The sequence below is a fragment of the Helianthus annuus genome, chromosome 9 (assembly GCF_002127325.2).
Source record: "Helianthus annuus cultivar XRQ/B chromosome 9, HanXRQr2.0-SUNRISE, whole genome shotgun sequence".
In the NCBI taxonomy this organism is placed as follows: domain Eukaryota; kingdom Viridiplantae; phylum Streptophyta; class Magnoliopsida; order Asterales; family Asteraceae; genus Helianthus; species Helianthus annuus.
In genome coordinates this window covers 180,378,669-180,403,440 of record NC_035441.2, presented here as the reverse complement: position 1 = coordinate 180,403,440, position 24,772 = coordinate 180,378,669, and the positions used below count along the sequence as shown (strand labels likewise).

At 35.7% G+C, this 24,772-nt stretch overlaps 3 protein-coding genes across 5 annotated transcripts; 2 read left to right on the top strand and 1 right to left on the bottom strand.

Moving 5' to 3' along the window:
• Positions 1–377: 377 nt before the first annotated feature.
• Positions 378–5,369, top strand: LOC110879905. 3 transcript variants are annotated; one of them, XM_022128444.2, is made up of 5 exons: positions 387–629; positions 1,031–1,201; positions 3,174–3,284; positions 3,365–3,431; positions 5,067–5,369. In XM_022128444.2, the coding sequence occupies exons 1-3, from the start codon at positions 456–458 to the stop codon at positions 3,279–3,281; spliced, it is 453 nt and encodes a 150-aa protein (XP_021984136.1). In that variant the 5' UTR covers positions 387–455; the 3' UTR covers positions 3,282–3,284; positions 3,365–3,431; positions 5,067–5,369. The 3 variants fall into 3 exon arrangements, with proteins under 3 accessions (XP_021984137.1, XP_021984136.1, XP_021984135.1); XM_022128443.2 differs by having other exon boundaries at positions 388–629; positions 5,052–5,369; XM_022128445.2 differs by lacking the exons at positions 3,174–3,284; positions 3,365–3,431; positions 5,067–5,369 and adding an exon at positions 1,426–2,910 and having other exon boundaries at positions 378–629.
• A 10,493-nt stretch (positions 5,370–15,862) lies between these two features.
• LOC110879903 (exocyst complex component EXO70B1-like) lies at positions 15,863–18,205 on the top strand. Its single transcript, XM_022128441.2, has one exon. It carries the CDS (start codon positions 16,081–16,083, stop codon positions 17,977–17,979), a length of 1,899 nt encoding a protein of 632 aa, XP_021984133.1. The 5' UTR covers positions 15,863–16,080; the 3' UTR covers positions 17,980–18,205.
• Positions 18,206–18,390: 185 nt separating this feature from the next.
• Positions 18,391–21,874, bottom strand: LOC110879904 (SNF1-related protein kinase regulatory subunit gamma-1). Its single transcript, XM_022128442.2, has 6 exons — positions 21,465–21,874; positions 20,556–20,728; positions 20,263–20,466; positions 19,525–19,800; positions 19,286–19,449; positions 18,391–18,688 (listed from the first exon to the last, which is right to left on the bottom strand). The coding sequence occupies exons 1-6, from the start codon at positions 21,628–21,630 to the stop codon at positions 18,391–18,393; spliced, it is 1,281 nt and encodes a 426-aa protein (XP_021984134.1). The 5' UTR covers positions 21,631–21,874.
• Positions 21,875–24,772: the final 2,898 nt, after the last annotated feature.

The following is a 24,772-nucleotide window of genomic DNA, read 5'->3' as shown; positions in this document are numbered from 1 at the left end:
TTTTCCCATCGTTTTAGTTTTTTTTTTACCAAAACTATAAAGGTTTTTTTTTGTTTTAATTGCTTTACTCGATTTAATTTTTTTTCGTGTCAAGTAGTTGTCTAACACTAGCTCATTAGTCCTGAAAAATTACAGTTTTGCCCTGAGCCCAAAATTACGGTCTTATCATCGTTTTTGTTTTTTTTTTTTTCGCGCAAAATTATAGTAGTCTTTTTTTAATTGGTTGAGAATTATTCGGCCATCGCCCCGCAACGCGGGCGGGGCATCTACTAGTTTTGTATAAACACGAAAAGGTGTCAAAATTATAAACTGTATTTTCACGAGGGATCGAAACGAAAATAATCAGTTATTCACTTTTGCACCCAAAAGAATGCAAAAACCAACCAATGACGCCATTTCTAGGGCAACCGTAAACAGTGGAGGGAGGGAGGGAGAGTGAATCATATCTTGTAACGATGGAGCATTCATTGTGGGGGAACTTACCGCTGTTAGTGAGAGCAAATTCGAAAGAATCGGTGGAATACATACTCCAAACCCTATGGAAAACTCGCAAAGTTGGTCTCGATTCAGCCGATCGTGATGTCATCCGTGATCTGCTTCAGCTTCAGAATGACGCCGACCTTGATCCTGTAATTAATCTTCACCTTTTTATTTTTCACAATCGTTATTGCTATAGTTTCATCTCACTGTTGAAATCGTTAGAATTCACTCTGTGTTTTGATTGTAATCCAATTCTTTCTTCTGATTGTAAAAAAAACTTAATTACTTCCTTGAACGTGCCAATAGACTGTTTACTGTTTATACATATTCTGTTGGAAGATTCGTCACTATTAATTTGTGTTCAGATGATTGTAACATACGTTATTAGTTCTGTTTTTTTTTTTTTTTTTTTTTTTTTTTTTTTTTTTTTTTTTTTTTTGTGTGTGTGTGTAGTTTATACTAGTTAGAAAACAACATCCTGTGAACATTTTATTCTGATTTCTAAATGCTTGTTATGACTTATAATTAATTTTTAAAATGAATTTTGCAGCTATTGGTATGCCTGCGCATGTTGATTCGTAAATGTGTGTGTGAGAATGCTAATAAGGATGAAATACAGAAGCTGTTCCCTGCTGAAGTTCTGCCTGAGATACAGAGATTATTGACACTTTTGCTCCAGAAGTTCCATAGGGAGTGGAGGGAAGATATATCCAAGGATCAGGTACTGTATTGTATTAAACTAGTTTTGTACTTAATTTTACTTATGTATAGTGCCCCTATGTAACCTTGTTATGTGTACAATCAATATGCAATCACCTTGTTGTATCAGAGCTGAGTCGGTATGAAAGCCTACCCTAGCTGCGTATACAACAACCTGCCTAAATTCTAACCACTTATTACAAGTGATGTTGTGTGTCAATTCTGTATCTGTTGTTGCCACCACAGGCCGATTCTAGCAATGAGATTAGAGCTATCAGGTTCATGTTCAGCAGGAAAACCAAAGTCTAGATAATCGTCCGAAACTCACCGCTCACATGCTGCCATCAGATCTTGCTGGGAAACAGTCTTTTGGTCATATCTTTCTTGACTGTCTGCTGGTGTCGTTGCCCAAGTCACCACGACACCACCTTGGTCTTCCAACCATATTCTTTTACTATTAGTTGTCGCTTTTACAACCACCTAGATATACGCTCACAACTTCCACAAGTTTGCCCTTATCCTATCCGCTACTAACTATGGTTATTGGAAAGTCATTATTCAAGTATAATTACGTGCTTGGAAGGTCTTAAATTTACCAATTACCACCATTGCAAGTCACTTCTCTACAAAATTTAATGAACTTCATGCTTTTCTTATTGATCATGACTACATGCTTGGAAAACCCTTGCTTATGGACCATCCATTGCTCAATCCCTTATCGCTACTACCAGAGATCCCCACAACTCTTTGGGATCCATACCATCTGCATCTTCTGGATTCACCTCACACCAATCTCAGCTTTTAGCCGCCCAACATGCTACTCAACTTGGCTTTCAGCTAATACCTATTGCTTCATCCGATTCACGTGGCATTTATAGTACCTGTCAACAAAAAATAACTGCAACCTGACAACCGTGAACAGGGGAATATTCGTAGTGAAAATTGTGGCCGTGGTGTTGGTTGCAACCAATTTGTTTGAGTGCCCACTCAAAACATAATGTATTGCACTTGGAATCGTTGTGATCCTTCTACTATTCGTGTTAGGCTAACAATGAACCTTGTTGACAGTTGTCCCTCATCATTCGTTGTGTCCACTTCATGTTTTCCAAACATAGGAGCAAACAATTATGTCATGTTGATTTAGCAAGTTTGGACAACTCAGAGATATATCATGGTACTGACGCAATCCATGTTGATATTGGGTAGGGACTCCCTGTCCTTCACATTGAATTTACTCACAATATAAAACCTTTTTGGTTTAAAAAAAATTGTCTTGATAATAATGTTTTCGTTAATTTCACTTGACTTTTTTTACGCACTACCCCATTAACATGGTCTCCACTCAATTCATCTTCCTGAGCTTCAGTCAGTCACTAACTCCCCCTCTCTTTTGATCATGTGTCATTGTTTAGCATACAGTCATTTACATTAGCGTCTTTTACATTCTATACTTTCTAGATTTTCTCTTCCTTTTACAATGAAGTCTTTATCAATTTTATGTACTTCTTGTCAAATGGGAAAATCCTCAAAACTCTTTTTACATGTTTCTATTTGCGCAATGATAATATTTTAGACTTGGTTCATTGTGATGTTTGGGATTCCGCAAGTATTTCGTTTTTTGAAGGTCGTCAATACCTTATGCTATGTGTTGGCTACCGTTCTCGATACATGTGGATTTATTCGTTAGTTCAAAAACTGGATGTATGAGTTTGAAGGTATAACTTAAGATGGTGTTTGGTTTGCAGTCAGGAATCCCTACAGGTATGAGTTTGATATCAGGGTGGAATGACAATGAAAATCTAAACTTAACCCTCTTTTGCAAGTAAGGAGTGGCCTCAATTTGGAGGATATGAATCTATGATTCCTAATTTTGAAACGTATACCTTCAAACCAAACACTTTCTATCATTCACGTTCCCTTGTTCTGAAACTGTCAAGTCAAAACACACGTGCAAAATGGATACTTGATTTTCTAAATCTAGTATTAACTTTCAGATTCAAAACAGTACAAGACCAAATTCAGGAGAAATGGATGTGAACTTTCAGTTGTCTAAAGATAAACTAGAGACGATGTTGATATCTATGAAAAGTCAGCTGTCCTGAACTGTAAGTTCTGTCTGAGGTATTTCATATATAATGTCCCATTAATTCTGTATTTAAATATGTATCATGATGTGATTTAATAGGCGGAGGCATCAATGTGACATGTTATCACTGGAAAATATAAACATTCACATCTCCCAAACTATAAAGGTACTTGATTTTGATTATCATTATTTGATGATTATTTCACTTCCTCCATCCCATGAAAATTGAAAAGTTTGATTCGGCCCATACATAGTTCAATCTAAATGCCCCATTATTTGTTTAAATATTAGAAGGGAAATTGGATTTTAATTATCCCACCTAGAGGCGGTTGGCCACTGGCAGTCCCACCTTTTAAGTATTTTTCTCTCCCTGCACCCTATGATGCACTGGGACGGGAACGGGAACGGGGTACGGGGACGGGTACGGGAACGGGAAACGGCAAAACTAAAAAATTCAAGAAGCGGGGACGGGACGGGACGGGTACGGGAATAAAAACATATAAAAAAATAAATATATATTAAAGATAATGTAACACAAAACCCCAAAATAGTTATATATTGATGTAATGTTAATTTATACTTCTTATGTATAAGTTTATAAGTTTAAGAACCAAATGTAAACTAGTGAAGATAGAAAGGGTTAAATGTTTAAATACACAAACTATTTTTACACTTTTTATGTAAAAAACTACAAGTTTTAGGGTTTAAATGTAAACTAGTAAAAATATAGGGGTTAAATGTTGAAATAACTAAACTAATTTAAACCCTAAAAAGACAAAAACTACGTGGCCTTTGTTTCTTCTTCCCCTTCTTCCTGGACATTGACCGGAACCCTAATTCATCATTCCAGTTTGCTTTTTACAAATCAATGGAGCGCGTTTTGGAACATCGAGATTGTCTATTTGTTTTTTTTTTAAAACCAAAAAAAAAATAAACGGAAACATGCCGGAAATGTTTCCTGCACATCCCCAAACGCCGTCCCCTTCTGCAGCACGTTTCCACGCCGTACCCAACATCCCGGGGACGTTTCCCGGCCGTCCCCGTGCCGTTTCCGTCCCCTAGCAGTCCCCGGGACGGGAGACGGCACCTCCAAGGCGTTTCCGTGCTTCCGAGCCTGCACCTTCGTTAAAAAAAAACTTATCGGAGTTAAGGTTTTTTCCGAATTTCAAACTGATGTTTTAGGGCTTTTGATCGGAACGATGATACGAGTCGATTGATGTAAAGCTTACCTTGAAACAATGCTCAAAAGGGCTTAAACATCCGAATTGAAGCACCATTTTCGTCGTTTTGAGCAGTTTCAAGTTAAGTTTTACATCAATCGACTCGTATACTCGTTCCGATCAAAAGCCCTAAAACATCAGTTTGTAATTCGGAAAAAAACTTAACCTCTGTTAAGTTTTTTTAACGGAGGTGCAGTGAGAGAAAAATACATAAAAGGTGGGACTGCAAGTGGTAATATTCAAAGGTGGGACTGCCAGTGGCCAACCACCTCTAGGTAAGGATTATTAAAATCCAATTTTCCTCTTTAGAATACCCTTTTAGTGAATCCCAGTAATTAGATCTTGTGGACCCAAATCAATGCGATAGGCTTATTCGTAGTTATGATTTATGAACGTAGGTGATTTTAACTTGTTATTTTTCCCAAAAAAAGTGAATGTTTTGATTTTAATAGCCATCCCAATTCCCAAAAACAAAATAGGTTGCAATTTTTATGGAATGGAGTAATTTCGAATTCAAGTTTAAATGTGGAAGTTTGGATGATAAATTAACAATTGCTTTATTGTAGGAGATGTGTATTCAGGCTAGGAGAGGTTATATTTTCTCCTTAAACCATGTAACAGTGCACTTTGTGTAGTCTCACTAGGTACATGACATGTGAGTACCCATTTTTGATACTTTGTTCGGTAGACCATCATGATTAATGTTAAAAGACGTATAAGGGAGAAGATAAGATGTAGTTTAGCCTAGATATCCGTTGTCATTTTGTTTATGGTTTACTTTACATCGTTGTAGCGTCATGTTTTGTACTATTGATTGTCATAGCGTCATGTATTAATATTTTATCACGTGACGTGTAAAGGAATTTATGTGGTTTATTTGTGTTTCCACACTTTTTGCTAGAAAGTAAGGTGTGTTGTTCATATTTTGGACTGTTTACCACTAATTAAGGACCCAAAGTCAAGTTTTTAGGCTTTGGGATATACTTTAACCCTTCTCAACTTCAACTAGGTGCCACATCACCCACTTTTCCCCAAAGATAGCGTTTAATCCCGTTAACTCCATCTAACCCTATTTTTTAGTATTATTTTAAAGAAAAAAAATAATAATTCAATTTTTTAACATCTCGTTAACATGTTAATAAATAACTGTTTTAACGTCCCTTAACACAAGGAGGAGTGATGTGCAACGCCGATGAACATACCATATCACTGTTAACCCCCAGGTGTTAGGGTACACCCTAAGACCTGAGTGGTGACAATTAACCGTATTGATTATTGCTTATTAAAGTTGCATTTTTAAATATTTCTACTTTCTATGGATAAATACACGTTAATATAATTGTTCAATTCCAGTTTCCTGGTTGCAGCAACATTTACTTGTATAATTGTTCAATAAGGGTGTGTAATGTATCCACTATTTTTATTTCACTAAATTGTATTTTATAATTTTAACATCATAAATTTAATCAACTGGGGCAGTATAGAAGTTCTATACATGGTATTCTCAGTTTGCTTAGTAAGTTTCTATGCTATCTGCCTTGTCTTGCTCTCAATTGATTTAGGGGTATAAAACTTATTTAGTTGGAGTAAGGTTTTAAAGATATAATTTGTCTTTGAAACAAAATAAATGTATCTGTATTATAATAGCAGGGAATAAAGAAATTTACCGTTTAAAAAAAATTAATATGGTTTTTAGACAATATTAAAAAAATGTGTAATTAAAAAATGTTTTCATTTTTGAAAGGGAATAAAGAAATTTGTCGTTTAAAAAAAATTAATATGGTTTTAGACAATATTAAAAAAAATGTGTAATTAAAAAATGTTTTCGTTTTTGAAGAGGTATGGTCCCAAATCTATGCATACATGGCATGGACCACACCACTTTTTTTCCAACATGGCGCCTACATCAGCAGAATGCACAGAAGCTTCTGGAAGAAATCGCAGGCGACACAAAAGATGCTCTCCCAGACATAAAGGACGACACGTGTCACCTATAGATGGACGCCAGCTGAACCTGCAAGAGATCTATAGGACAGCTGGACAGGCCAACAGCCACTGCCAGAATTTTCCTAACTGGACGAATAAGGGCGCGTCACGTCATCCACTACTCTGGTAACAGCAGAGGAGACCAAGAGGATATTCCTCTTGGTTGAACAGCTGGCGCTCGATGGTAGCTGGCAGGTTGCCTCTTCCCTCCTTCATTCTTCGGTTATAAATAGAGGACTTATCCTTCAGGTTTAACATTCTGCTCTCTCTCTCTCTCTCTCCCTCCCCCTCCCCCTCTCTCCCTCTCTCCCCCTCTCTCACCCCCTCTCTCTCTCCCTCCCTCTCTCCCTCTCCCTCTCCCTCACACAACACACACTATTCCACTCATAACAATACTTATTCTCACGCTGGAGGGTGGTCACAAGAAGAACCCCCATCTCTCTCTCTCTCTCTCTCCCTCTCTCTCACACAACACACACTATTTCACTCAGAACAATACTTATTCTCACGCTGGAGGGTGGTCACAAGAAGAACCCCCCCTATTCTCCACCTTGTGGCGAGTCACCGGTGTTCTGTTTTGCAGGATTCCAGCGATTGGGGAGTGAAGGAAGAGATTGAACCCTAATACACGAGACAACCCTGCTGGATAACCTTGATAGTGTTTCATCAGTTTTATTAAAGTTAAGTTTACCTGTTGTGTTAGGAACTTAAGATATTAATCTTAAGAGAAAAATATATTAATGTTAATTTAATAAAGATCAAGTTAACGTGTTTGTTGATACGGGTCACTTGCCCATGATCTTAGATTTACCCACGTTTCTATTAGATTAACATGTTTTCTGTTTCCACATTTGTTTCCTTGTATGCATAGTAGGCCACGTTTCAACGCTTGGGGACAATCTTTTCTTCTGTATATTTATTGTACCAGGGTTGAGATCCTGTACAAACAGTGCTAACTGTAAGAACCGTAAGAACAGATCTGAACCATTGATAGTTTAAATCAAGGGTTATGGTTGATTATAAATAAAACTCTTATAATTAAAAATTAGTACTAACAAGTTAGGGGTAATTATGTAAAATTGCTAGTCATTTGACATTTTCAATTAAATACAAATTCCACCAAGGTTTTTTAAACTAAAAATAACTTTTATATACTTCATTATTTTTTTTAAAAAAATATACCATAAAATCAAGTTTTTTTTTATCTTTAATATGAGTACCATATTGCTATCCTTTTTTTTATTTATAAAAGTAACTTTTAAAAAAGTTACCAAAAGTTGTTTTATAATTGTGCTGATAATGTGCTGATTATGTGTTAATTATAATATAATTGCCCATCGAGATATTTTATAAAATTTGTTAAATATTCTTCCCATAAGATTTCATCCTGCTTGAAGGTGATTTGAATCAGCACTTTGAAAACTAACCAACACGTGTATTAACAATACTTTAAAAACATACCAACACATATGCTAACAACACTTTAAAAACATATCAGCACATGTGCTAACAGAACTTTAGAAACATACCAGCACATGTGTAAACAACACATTAAAAACATACTGAAAAAAATAAGTAGCACATGTTTTAGCAGTACTTGAAAAACAAGCACAACAGGGAATTAAATTTGTTTTTTGCTGCACTTGAAAAACAAGCACAACAGGAAACTAAATTTATTTAAATACACATGCTAACTGCGTAATGGAAAATTAATTTCATGTTTTTATTTTAGTTTATCTGTTTATTTCTTTATTTGAATTCTTGCTACTTATCTTTATTAACTTTTATCTTAGTTTAAAACAATCATATAGTTGTAATAATTTGTTACAAAGTGCTGATTAACAAATTGCCTGTTGTTGGCGGAGATTGTGCTAATTAACAAAGTGCTAATTAACAAAGTGCCTATTGTTGCGATTTGTGAAGATTGTGCTGATTTACAAAGTGCCTGTTGTTGGAAATTTTCAAATTTTGATTTGAAATAGTGCATCAATATAGGGGATAATTAAAATTTGGAATTAATTAAATTCAAAAAATAGAGTGATAAAGTCTAAAATACCCTTGTCTAGTTTGTTTTTTAATGGACACATGTCTAATAGTGGTTGGTTCTTATAATTCTTACACATATTGAGGTTTGTATTTGATCCCATCTCTATTGTACCAACATCGAAATCAAAATCAAGCAGATTAGCCATCTCAAGTTGCTATTACATTTTTTGTCTTAAAAGATTAATTAGTGTATTATCTTAAATATTAGTATTATTTTAAAATTTAAGAAAGTAATAGAAATCTTTTGCTCGATCTTTTTGTGAGTTATGATTCATTTCGATGTCTATAATTGGAAATGTATGTTTTAAGTAGGTCTGGCAAATCGTGTTTTATCAGGTTTAACAGTTCTTTGACGACGCGTATAACACAAGTATTAAACATGAATACAACTCGTTTAACCACTTTATATCTCATGTCTATAACACAGTTTTTATGTTTTATGTACCAAGAAGAAGAATGATGGATAATGACCTCATAATTTTATTTATTTTAAAAAAGTAAAAAAATCATGTTGTGTACTTTTTAAGTAAACAGGTCTAATCGTTTCTTATACGGATATTTATTGTTAACCCTAGCTTTATGTTAATTAGATAGATATGTAGAACTGGCTTTAAGTTTATAATTTATCCAAAACATATTGGACCATCTGTAAGGCCATAAAGTATATCTTAACCCTTTTTAACTTCATATAAGCGTCACGTCACCCGTTTATTTCCTTTTGATATTAAATAATCAAATTAAATACATAATAATACCATTTCACTAACTTTTTAGCTAAAATAAGCATTCATAATAAATAGCATTATTATTATTATTATTGTTGTTGTTGTTGTTAACATGTTAGCCAATGGACCAATGGAGGTTTTAACACCCTTTAACATAGGGAGGGGTGGTTTGAAAGACATGCTAATTTGTCATGTCATCTTTAACACCAATTTAGTGTACACCCCAAGGCCTAATGGTTAACGCCTGTTAAGGGGCATTTTTTGTCATATCAACATTATAATGTCCCACATAATGGTTAAGGACTTAAGGCCCCTTAATGTCATTTCATTCATTCTTTTCCATGTTTTTTCTCCTCATTGGGCATTATTTTAGAAATGTCTCTCCAACTTCATGCCCCTATAATGCCTATGGGGATGGCGTGGGGGCGTTATCAAATCATTTCACGTCTCTATAATGCTCGTTACGCATAACTTTAGGCTATACGTAATGGTTAATGCCCCCTAAGGGGCATTTTCCGTCACATCAACATTATAACGCCCCTTAAAAATGTGTAATGGTTAACCCCCTTTAATGCCCTCATTCCATCATTACTTTCCAAATTTTGTTATCCTCATTGGGCATTATACTAGAAATGTCTCTTCATCTTCATGCCCATATAAAGCCCACGGGGTTGGTGTTGAGGGCATTATCAAGCCACTTCACGCCCTCATAATGCTCATTGCTCATAGTCTTAGAGTCTTGTTTAGTTCATAAAATATACAAATGTTGATATTCGAATCGGAATTAATTCTAGACAAAATTGCATAAATCAACCTTTATGTTATACTCAAACTGCACTTCGTACCTTTCACTATGAAATCAGCAAAAACCAGCCTTTATGTTCATGTTTTGCTACAAGTTCAACCTTTACCACTAACCTCGTCGAAAAACTCAGTTAACTTACCTCACATGCTTTGCATGTGAAGGTATTATGGTCTTTTCCCAAACCTTTTATTTAATATATTATTTTAAATCAAATGCAACCCGGCATCATTTTTGCCAAACCTCTGTTTGCAAATAAACTCTGTTTCAACATCTATTTCTACCGACCATAGTTTTCCTTGCTTCATGTAACTACACGCATTTGCTTTAGATACGTACACAACTGCTTTTGACTTTAACGATGATACTTCTTTGTCGATTGAGGATTGTTGAATTCTTGTTAATGAATGCCTAATTAATGTTGATGAACTGACTTGTCCAATAATGAAAGGAATAAGGCAAAGGTGAGGGCAGAATCATCACACAACAGAAGTAAAGTCAAGCTCACTAAAGATATTAACAAGACATTCAAACAAAAAAACAAAAAAGGATGTTAAAATCTAGACGAGTGTTGTAATGAACCGGAAGTAGAAGCTTCGGGGCAATCGCTGTGTCGAATGATTTGATCGAGAAATTGGTCGGTGTCGGAAGCAGAATTAGGGTTGGGGTCAAATTTTGGCATTCTGACGAGGTCTAATTCGTTGAATATATCATCGCCGTAATCTTCAAGCTACCGTTTCATTCTCCGAGGATGATCGGAGACAGTGGCGAAGCTTGACGTTTTCGACCGGGGGGTCGAAAACGTATATACCAAAAAGTTTCTATAGAACCGGGGGGTCGAAAACGTATATACCCAAAATTTCTATACGAAAACTACATATATAACACTACTGAGCGGAAAGTTCGGGGGGTCGGGCGCCCCTCCCGGCCCCTTCTAAGCTGCGCCAATGATCGGAGACTCTGTTTCGTTGATTTTGGCCGGAGACTCTGTTTCGTTGATTTTGGCTGGTGAAGATGGTTTAATCTTCAACCTTGGAAACAGTAAATTCTGATGGGTGGGTTTTAGTTTTACACAAATGAAAAATGATAGAATGGCTGGAGGTGGTTGATGATGGCGGTAGAAAGAGGTGGTGGTGCGTGATAGCTGGAGGTGTTTGATGGTGTATGGAGAAAGAGAGAGAAGTAATAGGGTTTTTCTTATCAGGTATATATATTACATTAAGCCCTCTTTAAGTTCAAGTAAAGTTTTAAAATAAATTTTTTTGTTTGATTTAAAATAATATATTAAATAAAAGGTTTGGGAAAAGACCATAATACCCTCACATGCAAAGAATGTGAGGTAAGTTAACTGAGTTTTTGGACGAGGTTAGTGGTAAAGGTTGAACCTGTAGCAAAATTACCCTTGTATTCCTCCTTTCAATCACATTCTAATTTTTCTTGTTCTTCGATGATCACAAACTAATCCACAAATCATTAACATTTAATGATTTGAACCAAAATCAAAGCACATTCTAGAAAATATTGTAACATCGAAATAGGCATGGCCATCTACACTAATAGCACTCAAAATCTGACCTAGAAATGGACCTTTCATAAAACAACCATCTAATCCAATAATTTCTCTATTGTACATCTTAAAACCTCTCTTCATAGTAGTATTACATATATAGAGGTCGGTTATTGTACAATTGGTCTTAATGTACGATGCGTACGCGATTAGAAATCGCATGGCTTCACAAACCCAGACATGTCATAATCGCATGGCTTCACAAACTCAGACTTAAAAATGATTGTTCGCATGTTATATAGTCAAAATCGCATGGCTTCACAAACAGGGAACATGTCATAAACTTGGACTATAAACTTGGACTGACAAAATCGCATGGTCATGAAATCACATGGCTTCACAAAATCGCATGGTCATAACCTCGGACTCACAAACTCGGACAACCAAAATATACAAAATCGCATGTTATACACTAATTGCGTATGCATCGTACGATAAGGCAAGGTCTAATAAATAAGGGGAATTCTATTCCCACACCTTCTTATCTATCTACACACCTTGCCTTTTTCAATACGGATCGTATAGGCCTATACGGGTCGTATTGGTTCAAAAGTCAAATCTGCATGTGTCAGTTCTTGTCTGGCGGCTGACTATTTCAATACGGGTCGTATAGGCATATACTGGTCGTATTGCTTTAGTTTTTTTTTTTTTACAAATTTTTGTATATATTTAATCATAGTTTTAATAAAGTTTAATAAAAGAATTCTTTTATTTTTTAAACAAAAACATTTTTAAAAATTTATCATATCGTATAGTTTTGGTACATGTTTATTATGCTATACTATCTATGTTATAACCGTATTATATACTATACTTTTTTACATATTTTTGTAAACATCTAATCATAGTTTTAACAAAGTTTAATAAAATAATTCTTTTATTTTTTAAAAAGTTAATTGCTCGGATGGTCCCTGTGGTTTCAAGTTTTTTCACGTTTAGTCCCCACCTTTTGAAAATAGCAGGTATGCTCCCTATGGTTTGTCATTTTGTTACTCGGATAGTCCCTAAGTAGATGTCAGTTAGTTTGAAAATAGCAGATATGCTCCCTATGGTTTGTCATTTTGTTACTCGGATAGTCCCCAGAGTAAATGTTGGGGGACTATCCGAGTAACAAAATGACAAACCATAGGGAGCATACATGCTATTTTCAAAAGGTGGGGACTAAACGTGAAACCACAGGGACCATCCGAGCAATTAACTCTTTTTTAAACAAAATACATTTTTAAACATTTATCATGCGTATAGGTTTGGTACATCTTTATTATACTATACTATCTATGTTATAACCGTATTATATACTACACTTTTTTTACATAATTTTGTAAACATTTAAGCATAGTTTTAACAAAGTTTAATAAAAGAATTCTTTTATTTTTTAAGCAAAAATTTTTTTACAAATTTATCATGCATATGTTTTTAACAAAGTTTTCTAAAAAAATATTTATTTTTTTAAATAAAAACTTCCTTAATTTTTTTAAGAATACCATGTATAATGTAGTATAGTATAGATAGATGAGGTATAGGTCTATACGATGCGTATTGCAGAAATAAGGATGCATTCCACGGTAAACGATGCAGTTGATGAAACCGAAGCTATTTTTTTGTTGTTCGGTACTTCCGATACGATTCAAGTGTCTGTCTATTCAATTGAGAGGAATCATTGCATTACATCCCCATTGAAAACAAGTGGTTGTAATGATGGAACCATTGATGTGAAACACATTTTTGAGAAATTTATAGTTTAATACGCATCGTATAGGCCTATACGATGCGTATTAATCGATGAATTTACTGAAATACCCTTGTTTTTTTGATAAATTCAGGGGTATTTTTGAGAATATTCAAACTTTAATACGCATCGTATAGGCCTATACGATGCGTATTAAGCCGGTATACGATACGACATAGACCTATACGATCGTATATGGCATTATTTCAAATTTAGTTTTATCGTGTTTCCCTCGATTCGACGCGTATACGTGTCGTTTTTTGCCGAACTTTCGCATATTTTGTCGTTTTATGACGTATACCTTCAACATACGTCGTTTCGGTGTCGTTCGGTTGCGTGCGAATATCGTATTCTATGATTACGTAAAGTTTTGTTTGAAATCCACTTGTACTCAATAGTGTCGTGTTATATGTATACGTGTGTGGAAATATCGTTAGTCGCGTACTTTGACGTATTTTTGCGTATTTTGACGTATTCTAAAATACTGTTGCGTATTTTATAGTATTTTTTGACGTATTTGAGCGTATTCTAACATATTTTAGCTTATTTTAACCTATTTTAGGGTAATTTTACGTATTTCGGCGTATTTTCACGTATTTTTTTGTAATATGATGTATATTAACATATTGCAGCGTATTTTAACATATTTTCATGTATTTCTTCGTATTTTAGCGTATTTTAACGTATTTTAGCGTATTTTAGAGTATTTTGACGGAAACGGTGGCTATGCGAAATACAAACCGCAATCGTTTGTGACTATGGGAAACACAAGTTTTCTTTTTGAACTCGATGGATGTCCGTTATCTCAACGCTCCTCCTTACATTACTGATCTGGAATTGGAGAACCGTTGTGTATTTGTTTACTGATCTGGAATTGGAGAACCCTTGTGTATCTGAATCAGGTTCTCAAACAAACACTACTGAAGATACGTTGGCATTGAACCAAGAATATGAAGATCACGGTGCAGACACATGGGAAGAAAGTCATTGGACTGCCACAGCTGCAACTTTACGGCAGACTTACCTTAATCACATGTTCCATGGAGTTACAGGTCCGATAATAGGGCCAACGGATCTTATGCCCACCCGAGACCGATCTCTGGATTACACGTTATACATAGTATTTTTAAAAATAATTAAAAGAAATATACGGGACATTTACTACACTTATATATGCTCATACAGGACCTATACCTCATCTATACTATACTACATTGTACATGGTATTTAAAAAAAATTAAAGAAGTTTTTATCTAAAAAAATATTATTTTAGAAAACTTTGTTAAAACCATAAACAAATGTGTAAAAAAAACTGTCAAAAAAAGACTTAACCAATATGACCCGTGCTCATATAGGACCTATACCTCATCTATCTATACTATACTACATTATACATGGTATTCTTAAAAAAAAATTAAGGAAGTTTTTATTTAAAAAATAAATATTTTTAAAAAACTTTGTTAAAACCATAAACAAATATTGTAAAAAAAAAAAAAAAGACTTAACCAATATGACTCATGCTCATACATGACCTATACCTAGTCTATACTATACGTCTATACTGCATTGTAAATGGTATTCTTAAAAAAATCAAGGAAGTTTTATTTAAAAAAAATATTTTTTTAGAAAACTTTGTTAAAACCATAAACAAATGTGTAAAAAAACTGTCAAAAAAAGACTTAACCAATATGACCCGTGCTCATATAGGACCTATACCTCATCTATCTATACTATACTACATTATACATGGTATTCTTAAAAAAAAAATTAAGGAAGTTTTTATTTAAAAAATAAATATTTTTTTAGAAAACTTTGTTAAAACCATAAACAAATGTATAAAAAAAAATTGTAAAAAAAAAGACTTAACCAATATGACCCATGCTCATACATGACCTATACCTAGTCTATACTATACGTCTATACTACATTGTAAATGGTATTCTTAAAAAAATCAAGGAAGTTTTATTTAAAAAAAAATATTATTTTAGAAAACTTTGTTAAAACCATAAACAAATGTATAAAAAATTTTGTAAAAAAAATAAAAAAACCTTAACCAATACGACTAGTATAGGCCTATACGACCAGTATAGGCCTATACGACCCTTATAGGTCTAGTAAAAAAGACAAGATCTGACAAATCAGTGTTTATTGGAAATTGAAAAAGTAATACGACCCGTATAGGCCTATATGACCCGTATTGAGGGTGTCGATTTAGAAGGTCAGGTGTGCCAATAATACGACCCATAAATAAAGGGTGTTAATAATAACATATGGTAAAATCTTATTTTAACATGGTGTATACAGACCGTATAAGGTTATACGACCCGTATAGAATAAGATAAACTGATAAAGGCTGAGCCCACAGGCTTTATCAATTTATCTTATTCTATACAGACCGTATAACCTTATACTCGTATACACACAGGCTTTATCAATTTATCTTATTCTATACAGACCATTTTTTTTATTAGAACTTTATTTATTAAAAGCTGTAACATAAGTCAAATCAAGTCATAAAATAAAAACCCCTTTACTAAAACGTATTTTGACAATTGACATGACGTGTTCCGGCCGGCCAACCACCCTTCTGTCCGGAAAAATATCTCCACCGGTGGGTCTAATCCACTAATCAACCACTTATCTTCTTCATTCTTCATACAAACACTCACTTCTACAACCCTAATTCACCCTCACACACACACACACACAACCACCAAATTCCTCCATAAACTCACCACCAATGGCGGCAACCGTTGAAGGTCAAGACAGAGTGTTAGCAACCGCTCAACAGATCGTCAAAAGCCTCAACATCAACAACCAAGCAACGGAAGACATGCTCCTCATTCTCTCCAGTTTCGATAACCGCTTGTCTAACATCTCCGATCTAACCGATCACCGTTTCGAAACGGCCGAACAGGTAATCCTCCGGCATGATTCTGTAGGTCTAGGTGAAACTTCGTCTGAGTATTTAGAAGCTGTTGATACAATTATCAAATTGACTGAAAACCTAAATATTCAATCTGATTGTAACGGTGAGGTGATAGATCGAGCTGAAAACGCACTTCAGTTGGCTATGCTGAAGCTAGAAGATGAGTTTTATCATGTTTTGATTCGTAATACTGTTCCGTTAGATGTAGATCGGCTGTACGGATCGATCCGTAAGGGTTCGGTTTCATTTGCGGCTAATGAGATTGAAATTGAGGATGATTTTGAGAGTAGTTATCGAGAAGATGATTGTGGAGGTAGTAGTTATTGTTATGATAGAGGTTTAAGCTTTGGAGGTGATGTTTGTGTTGATTTGGTTTATGCGGATGCGATTAAGGAGCTGAAAGCGATTGCGGATCGGATGATTAGGTCTGGTTATGAGAAAGAGTGTTGTCAGGTGTATTGTAATGTTCGGCGAGATGTGTTGGACGAGTGTTTGTTGATTCTCGGTGTTGAAAAGGTTAGTATTGAGGAAGTACAGAGGATTGAGTGGAAGGTTTTGGATGAGAAGATGAAGAAATGGATTCAAGCGGTTAAAGTTGTGGTTAAAGCTCTTCTGTTTGGGGAAAAACAGTTATGTGAGCAAGTATTCAGTGAATCGGAATTGATAAAAGAAGTCAGTTTTGTGGAGACTACAAAAGGGTGTGTGATGCAGGTTTTGAATTTCGGTGAAGCGGTCGCCATTGGGCAAAGATCTTCGGAGAAACTGTTTCGAATTCTGGACATGTATGATGTTGTTGCAGATGTTTTACCTGATTTTGAAACGCTTTTCGTTGATGAATCTGGTGAGTTAGTTTGCAATGAAGTGAAAGCGGTTTTAAGTGGATTAGGTGAGGCAGCTATTGGGACGTTTGTGGAGTTTGAGAATGCTGTGAAGGGTGAGAATTCAAGAAGAGCTTTACAGGGTGGTGAGATTCATCCGGTAACTCGTTATGTCATGAATTATCTCAAGTTATTGGTTGATTATAGTGAAATTTTAAACATTCTGTTGCCCAACAGTCAAGATTATGATTTGAATTCTAAAGAAGTTGACGATATTGACACTGGTGATACTTTATCTCCTGTTTCATGTCGATTATTGTCGCTAATCACTTCTTTAGAAGCAAATATTGAAGAGAAATCAAGATTGTATGATGATAACGCCCTGAAATACATATTCTTGATGAACAACATACTTTACATTGTTCAAAAGGTAAAAGACTCTGATCTTAGAAACCTTTTGGGTGATCGATGGATCCGCAAACATAGCGGTCAGATTCGTCAATGGCACACGAGTTATCTCAGATCAGCATGGGGGAAAGCCTTGTTGTGTCTGAAGGATGATGGGATTGGCGGGGGGTCGAGCAGTGCATCTAAATTACTTCTTAAAGAAAGATTTAAAAACTTCAATGCATGTTTTGAAGAAATTTATAGGATACAGTCGCTTTGGAGAGTCCCGGATGATCAACTTCGAGAAGAACTTCGAATATCAATATCCGAAAAAGTACTCCCCGCTTACCGTGCTTTTGTAGGGAGGTTTGGAAGTCAACTCGATGGTGGAAGACATTCCGGGAAATACGTCAAATATACCATTGATGATTTAGAAAATTATTTGTCGGATTTATTCGAAGGAAAGCCTGCAGTTTTAAACAACATAAAGAGAAAAGGTACATAGGATGCAATCATGCAACACCCTTAGCAGCAGTTAGCAGGTATGTTACTTGCCTTCATCTATTTAATCCGGCATGATGAAATGGCCTTTATTATTGTTGTTTGTGTCATTAGGGGTTGGGTTGAAGGTTTTAAATTGCCCAACTCGGTATACCGTAATAATTTTTTGTACATGTAACATGTAACTTGTGTCATTGTGTAATGATATACTTGATGGTCTTCTTGTTGTATGTTGTTATATTCGGTTTCTAACAAATGTGATCGACATTCAAGTTATTTAAAATCAAAGAGTATTTAAATACATATTAAAAACTCTTCCCGACAAAAACGCCCTTGTTATAGAGGGCGTTTTAAAGGAAAGCGTACTAACAAAAAGAAAAATGAAAATATTTTATCACAAAGTCATAGCTTTTTACTAAACCCTAGAGGTTTGAGGTATGGGTAAAATACCATCAAAGAAATCACCAAAATATCCTCTAGGTTCATGTACTATCTTTGAAATTATATCTCTGAGTGTTATTAACCCTTCAAGGTTCCCTTCTCCGTCGACTACATATATACGATGAATCTTCATGGAATCAAGTTTCATGATTACATCTTTAAGTGTATCATCCTTTTTGCAAGTAATCATACTACTCATCAAAGGGGATTCCTTTTTATTCTCCTCCAAATAGTTTTTAACTGCTGTTAGAAAGTTCTTTGCTGTGATAGATCTGCAGTAAAAAACCCCAACATCATTGGAAGTATTACGTTTGTATCCATATTTGACACACTAATTCATCATCATCATCATCATCATACTCGGTAAATCCCACCAATAGCAAAGCTAAGGTAGGGTTTGAGGAGGTTAAGATGTAGACAGCCTTACCTCTACCCCGTAGGAATAGAGAGGCTGCTTCCAGTGAGACCTCCGGCTCGATGGTAGTTTTGCATCAAGCCTTGGACATAAGGCACACTAATTGGTTACTAGAAAACTTAAAATTAATCGGACACCATTCATTTAACCATTAGTCAGACCACGTGCTTGGCACATGCAGGGGCATTTTCGTCCATTCCTTTTAAAAAACAGTTAATTACGTTTTTCGTCCCTGTGGTTTGTTGAACATAACCATTACAGTCCATTAGTTAAAAATTGCGAAAAAAGTACCAGTTCTTTCACTTTTTGTAACAATTATAGTGCACCTCACGTAACACCAATCATTCAACCTGTTAAGTGTGCTTGGCACGTGCAGGGGCATTTTCGTCCCTGGTTGCTACACCCTAGTTATTATCTTACTGTAATAGCAAATGGTTGAGTGATTTAAGCCAACCTGTAATCTTTGTAAATCTCGGGGGCGATCAAGAGAAACTGAATATCCCTGATGCTTATATTGCCAACCGCCTTGTTTCCACCACTCGCAACGACTGGCACCCCACCGACACCCTTCTCCTGCATGATTCTAAACGCCTGCAGAACCGGTTCATCCTCATCCACCTGTAACAAAAAAAAAATATATATATATATATATAAAACGATTAGAAATATAGAATTATGGTCTAAGTTGTATACCTTAATAATCCGATTATTTTTCATATAAGGAAGGCCAAGTTCATGTAATTTCTTAGATCCCCAGCTTTTAAACCACTGGAGATCAGCACATTCCTCCAACATATGAATCACTGCAGCTTGAGTGATAATATTATCTATCTTTCTGTCCCCTAAATCAACTACCGGAATACTCTTCATTCTGTACTTAGATAGCAGTAAAAGCATGGTGAGAAAGGAGTTAGATGGTTGCAGTGCCAGAAATGGAGCCCATCGAAACGATCCGGAGATATCTTTAACCTATATTACATCTTTCAAAGTTAAAAAAAACGTTGAGAGTTTCATGTGTTGTAAGCAGTGTTGTAAGAATCGCTACGCGCTAGTCGGCTAGTGGGGTACAGACTAGTGATTAACCGGGATTAATCGGATTGGCTTTTCTATATATATACGCACATGTCTTTAGGTACATTTCTTTAGCAAGACAAGTTTAACCCCTCATCGCCGCATTTTTTAATTAGACAAGATTAATCACGAAATTTTCAAGATTTGACCAGAGTTTGGCCAAAATTTGTCCAGAACCGCCGTTTTTTGGCCAATTGGGACTGTCTTGGGGCGCCGTTGTCTGTCTAGCGATTAATTGGCCGATTAGAGGAAAATTACTCGGTGAACCTCTGACTAGCGATTATTCGGCGACTAATCGGTTGCTAGTCACGATTTTTACAACCATGCTTGTAAGATATTAAACACCAGTTAGAACCCAACCTTTGTATTCTTATAAAAATCTGAAGAAGTCAAGGATTCAAAAAAGTTTCCGTCTGTTTTCGGAGATCCAGGTTGTGAACTTCTATATCTTGGCGACGACATCCCACTTGCGGCTGCCGCAACAGCAGGTCCTGTGGACTCTTGTAATGCTTTAGCAAATACTTCTGCAGCATCTATCCCCTCTAACCCTGCTTTCTTTTCCGACTACAGATGTAAAGGCAACGCGGTAAATTTTTAATATTTGCTGATTCATTTGAGTTATTGAAGTTTAACTTAAGGATATAAGTATGAACCTGATGCAGAATCCAGACCACAATGCCTGCAAACTCTACTATCCCAAGATATCTGTCGAGCCAACTTGCATCTTCTGGCGCATCAACGTCCACAACGGGTGCACTAAGAATTTTGTTTTGGGATAGCAACTGAACAGCTTCGCCCAAACTAGCGTCTGATTTGATCTCAATTACTGAACAATGGATACAAATATAAGAATCAGAGATCTGATCATCCATACAATTGTCACATTGATAAATTCAGAGATTCAATAATCCACTAACTTGATCCATAAATTATGTAAAAATCATCAACAATCGAAAGCGTATCATGATCATGTTCCCAACCGATGTTGTTTAGGATTAATTATCCTTTAATCGTTATTCACTGATACAAATATATGACTGTGACATGCTTGAATTTCTTATTAGTTAATACATGTTTGTGATTGTAAAAACATGCTCTTGATTTGTACATCTCTCTTTATGTATTTAATACATGTTTCAAAATCACTAAAACTGAGAAGTGGTAGTACATCATCCTTCACGAGTCTTAACATTGTCTAGTGAAATATGGCCCAACCGTTGATGTCACAACTTGCATTGGCGGAGGTTATTGGTAGCCCCCACTGATTTTTTCGGTTGTAGTGTTAATTTTACCGAAAATTCCCGATTTTTTTGTAGTGTAAAATATTGAATTTTTAAGAGTAAGCTGATTTTTTATTCAAGCTCCCCCGCTAACAACTTGATGATATTTCCAAATCGTGTTTTACGTCTTCGTTGATATTCTCATTTACATTATATGACGATAGTGCCGATCAATTGATATAAAAACATGATCTGAAATGCTCTTGATTGCTGAAAACATGATCTGCCGAATCAGGCCTGATTAAAAGCAAATGAACAAAACTCGAAAAGGCATGCAAATACCTTGCGAAGACGAGGCTTGTGGGAACTCGGAAACAGGAATGCTTTCGAAACAAGCATTAAGCTTCTCGGTTGGAGACAACTGTGGCTCCTGTATGTCCCATAGGTCCTCGACTTCGAGTCCTAACTTCGCCTCTGGGCTCTTCGGGCTTCCGTCTTCAACCACCATTTTCTCTTGTACAAATCGGTTAATTTTGGAGGTCACGTAAATGTAATTCTCATTTCAAAACAGTTATTTTAAGATATGGGTCGTTGATGGATTTGAGATAGCAATGTGAAAGTGTGCATGGCGACACGTGGATGATATGAAGTTGGTCAAAATGTGTTTTCACGAGTTATTCGCTAGACCGTATACGAACGATGATCAGAAATTTTCTCATCCAAATGAAACCCTGTTTTTGTGGGAATGTATGCTTTGCTTATATGGATACTGAGATTGTGGTTATATTTTGAATTTTATTTGTAATTCAGAAATTACATATTTGATTTTTGAAAAGAGTGATATCAAATGATAGTTTTATTTTTCATTAAAAACAATAAGTTAATGCAATTTAGCTTAATCAAGTGAGGACACGAGCTTTCTAAGCTTCTAACAAGTTAATTAACCTTGAAACACTTCAATAAGTAGAACTACTAAGGTTGTGTGTTAATGTGTTATACATGTGAAGCTCCCCGCTTTCCCTCTCCCCGCCTCCATATCAGATTTCTTCCACACAACACTTCAAAACCTTCTTTATTTTACGTGACAAACGAGATTGGGGTTGGCATTCACCCTAAAATTTCACGGTAAGCGGGATGGGTGTGGTGTTCCTTGCGGCCCCACAATGGCCATGTCAGCGTCCCGATTTTATAACACCTAGCTAAACATGGTTAACTAGAATTCCATTATGTGATAAATTGTATTTAAAACTAAATGAGTGTGGTCTTCCCCTTGATACCGTCTCTTTTCAATTCCCTTTGTTTTTGAACTAAAATGTTTTTTCATACGTGTGACGGGTACCTATAAGTTATTATATATTGAGTTTTTTTTTTATTATTTCCATATGGATACTATTTATGCATGTTTAAAATTTTATATTAGGGATGACAATAGGCAGAGTATGTAACGAATTAGGCCATTATCACCCGTTGACGACAAAATGTTATCTTGAACTTGTGACACTTTGCATGACTAAACAACATCAAGGTCACACCTCGCCATGGGAATATACTCATTTCCTTATATTACTTTTTAATGGGTCCTAATCTACTCGTATTAATCATCTATACATACATGTACCTTGCAGGATTTAAACCATACATCTTATGGATAGATGAAAGGCACTTTACCACCTGAATGTCCCTAAGAGACTTTTTTTATTGTTTGAATAGACGATCATGTGTATCTTAGGTTAAATTGTTAAATAATGGTATATGGATTTAAAAAAAAAAACTTGTGATATTATTCATAGCAATTTGAATTTTGATAAATGTTCTATAAGGATACGATATTGATGATACAACTAATTAAGAGCTGAGCAACAACTCATAAAAATCTTTACAATTGCACTTAGCACTCCTAGTGGGAGAGGGCCTCATAATTAACCCGTGTCATTTGAGGTACCGAAAACATACTTTTATGCTAAGTTCTATTTGTCTCTATGTTCGGATATCGAAGGGTGTTCCAACGCCACTTTGAGATCTCTACAAGTGTCCTTTCTGAAACTATTACCTTGGTGCTGCAAAATCATGGTCTCTTGTGTAGTGATTTTCTTGGGCCAAAGTGAAGACAAATGTCTGGTTTGATCTCGTTTGATAGTATGACTGTTTTATTACCCTCACTCATCGCTATTCTTTGCCTCGGAATTCAGGGCCGGCTCAAGGGGGAGTGAAATAAAGCAAGAGCTTTAGTCCTCCATATTTCTAGGGCCTTAAATTCTAAGAAAATATATTATATGTTGGTAATTTTGGCTTTGAGATTGTTAACATTAAGGTTTATGATCTATAATTATGCGTATACAAAGATGATATATGAATTATAGGATTCATAGCAATTTTTTTCGTTTACAAAAAGCGCCCCAATTTTGCTATCCGCTTTGGGCCTAGAAAAAATTAGAAAATTTTGAGCCGGCCCTGCCTCGGATTGCAAGTGCTTTTTAAATGGGCCCCTTTTAAACTGAAGGGAGTGGGGCGGGAGTTTGGGCGTGGGAAACCCACCCAAGCCCCCTACACCGTCCCCCTTGGGGCTTGAGAATGGGTGTTGTTCCTTTGGCGTGGGAAATGGGTTGGGCGTGGGGCGGCTTCTGATTGGAGCCTGGACGTGGAGGAAGATAATTGGTTTGTTGTTTTGACTGTTTACCAACCAACGGCTACTTTAAAAAAATATTATTATTTACTATCTATATAAATCAACCCAACCCTTTTTCTATCATTCTTTACTACTACACTCTCAAATTAAAAAAAAAAAAAAAAAAAAAAAAAAAAAAAAAAAACCTTCATTTTTTTATAAAAAATGCAACCATACAACTTTTTAGTTGACGTATTTTTTTATTTGATGTCTTTTTTTAATATAATTTATTGTAGTTTTTTTTTTATTTGATGTGTTTTTTAATACAAGTTATTGTAGTTTTTTACTTTGAGGTCTTTTTTAGTATAATTTATTGTAGTTTTTTAATTTAATGTGTTTTTTAGTTAATATAATTGATCTTTGAGAAAAATGTCCGGATAGTTCCTGTGGTTTCGCCTTTTTTCACCTATAGTCCCCAACTTTCTAAAACTACCTGAATAGTCCCCAAGTTTTCATTTTTTGTTCCCGGATAGTCCCTGAGTCTAACTTCAGTTACTTTTCTCTGTTAAAATGATGTGAAATGACAAAAATACCCTTTTCTTAAAAGGCCAAACCACAGGGACTATCCGGGCATTTTTCTCTTTTTATTTATAAAACCCCACCACCACACTTCATCTTCAACCTCCACCCACCATCACCCTCCTCCACCATCACCCTCTCTCTCTCTCTCTCTCTCTCTCTCTCTCTCTCTCTCTCTCTCCCTCTCCAATTCCGGCGAAAGTCCGGCGACTCACGGTGGAACCAGGGTTTTCCGGCCGTTTTTCATGGTGGAACCAGGGTGTACCCCCTTAAACCGCACCTCCCGAGACCTTTTCCAGCGTCGGTTTTCCAATTCGAGCTGCGGGGATGACACTTTCAGCTCCGGCAACCGCGTTTCAACAGGTTCACTCCGGTAACAGATGAACTCGTCATCTTCTTCATCTCGTTTTTCATTTGATCCTTTTGGATCCACCCTTTTTCTGGTTCCTTACGTGATTTACAGGTG

What these genes read in the sequence shown, in the direction of transcription:
- LOC110879903 (XM_022128441.2), top strand. Translation starts at nt 16,081, where the DNA reads ATGGCGGCAACCGTTGAAGGTCAAGACAGAGTGTTAGCAACCGCTCAA.
- LOC110879905 (XM_022128444.2), top strand. Translation starts at nt 456, where the DNA reads ATGGAGCATTCATTGTGGGGGAACTTACCGCTGTTAGTGAGAGCAAAT. An exon ending in ATGACGCCGACCTTGATCCT is followed by an intron (nt 630 to 1,030) that starts GTAATTAATCTT and finishes TGAATTTTGCAG; the next exon opens with CTATTGGTATGCCTGCGCAT. An exon ending in AAGATATATCCAAGGATCAG is followed by an intron (nt 1,202 to 3,173) that starts GTACTGTATTGT and finishes ATTAACTTTCAG; the next exon opens with ATTCAAAACAGTACAAGACC.
- LOC110879904 (XM_022128442.2), bottom strand. Translation starts at nt 21,630, where the DNA reads ATGGTGGTTGAAGACGGAAGCCCGAAGAGCCCAGAGGCGAAGTTAGGA. An exon ending in AAAATAATCGGATTATTAAG is followed by an intron (nt 19,450 to 19,524) that starts GTATACAACTTA and finishes TTTTTGTTACAG; the next exon opens with GTGGATGAGGATGAACCGGT. An exon ending in GAGATTTACAAAGATTACAG is followed by an intron (nt 18,689 to 19,285) that starts GTTGGCTTAAAT and finishes TTTTTACTGCAG; the next exon opens with ATCTATCACAGCAAAGAACT.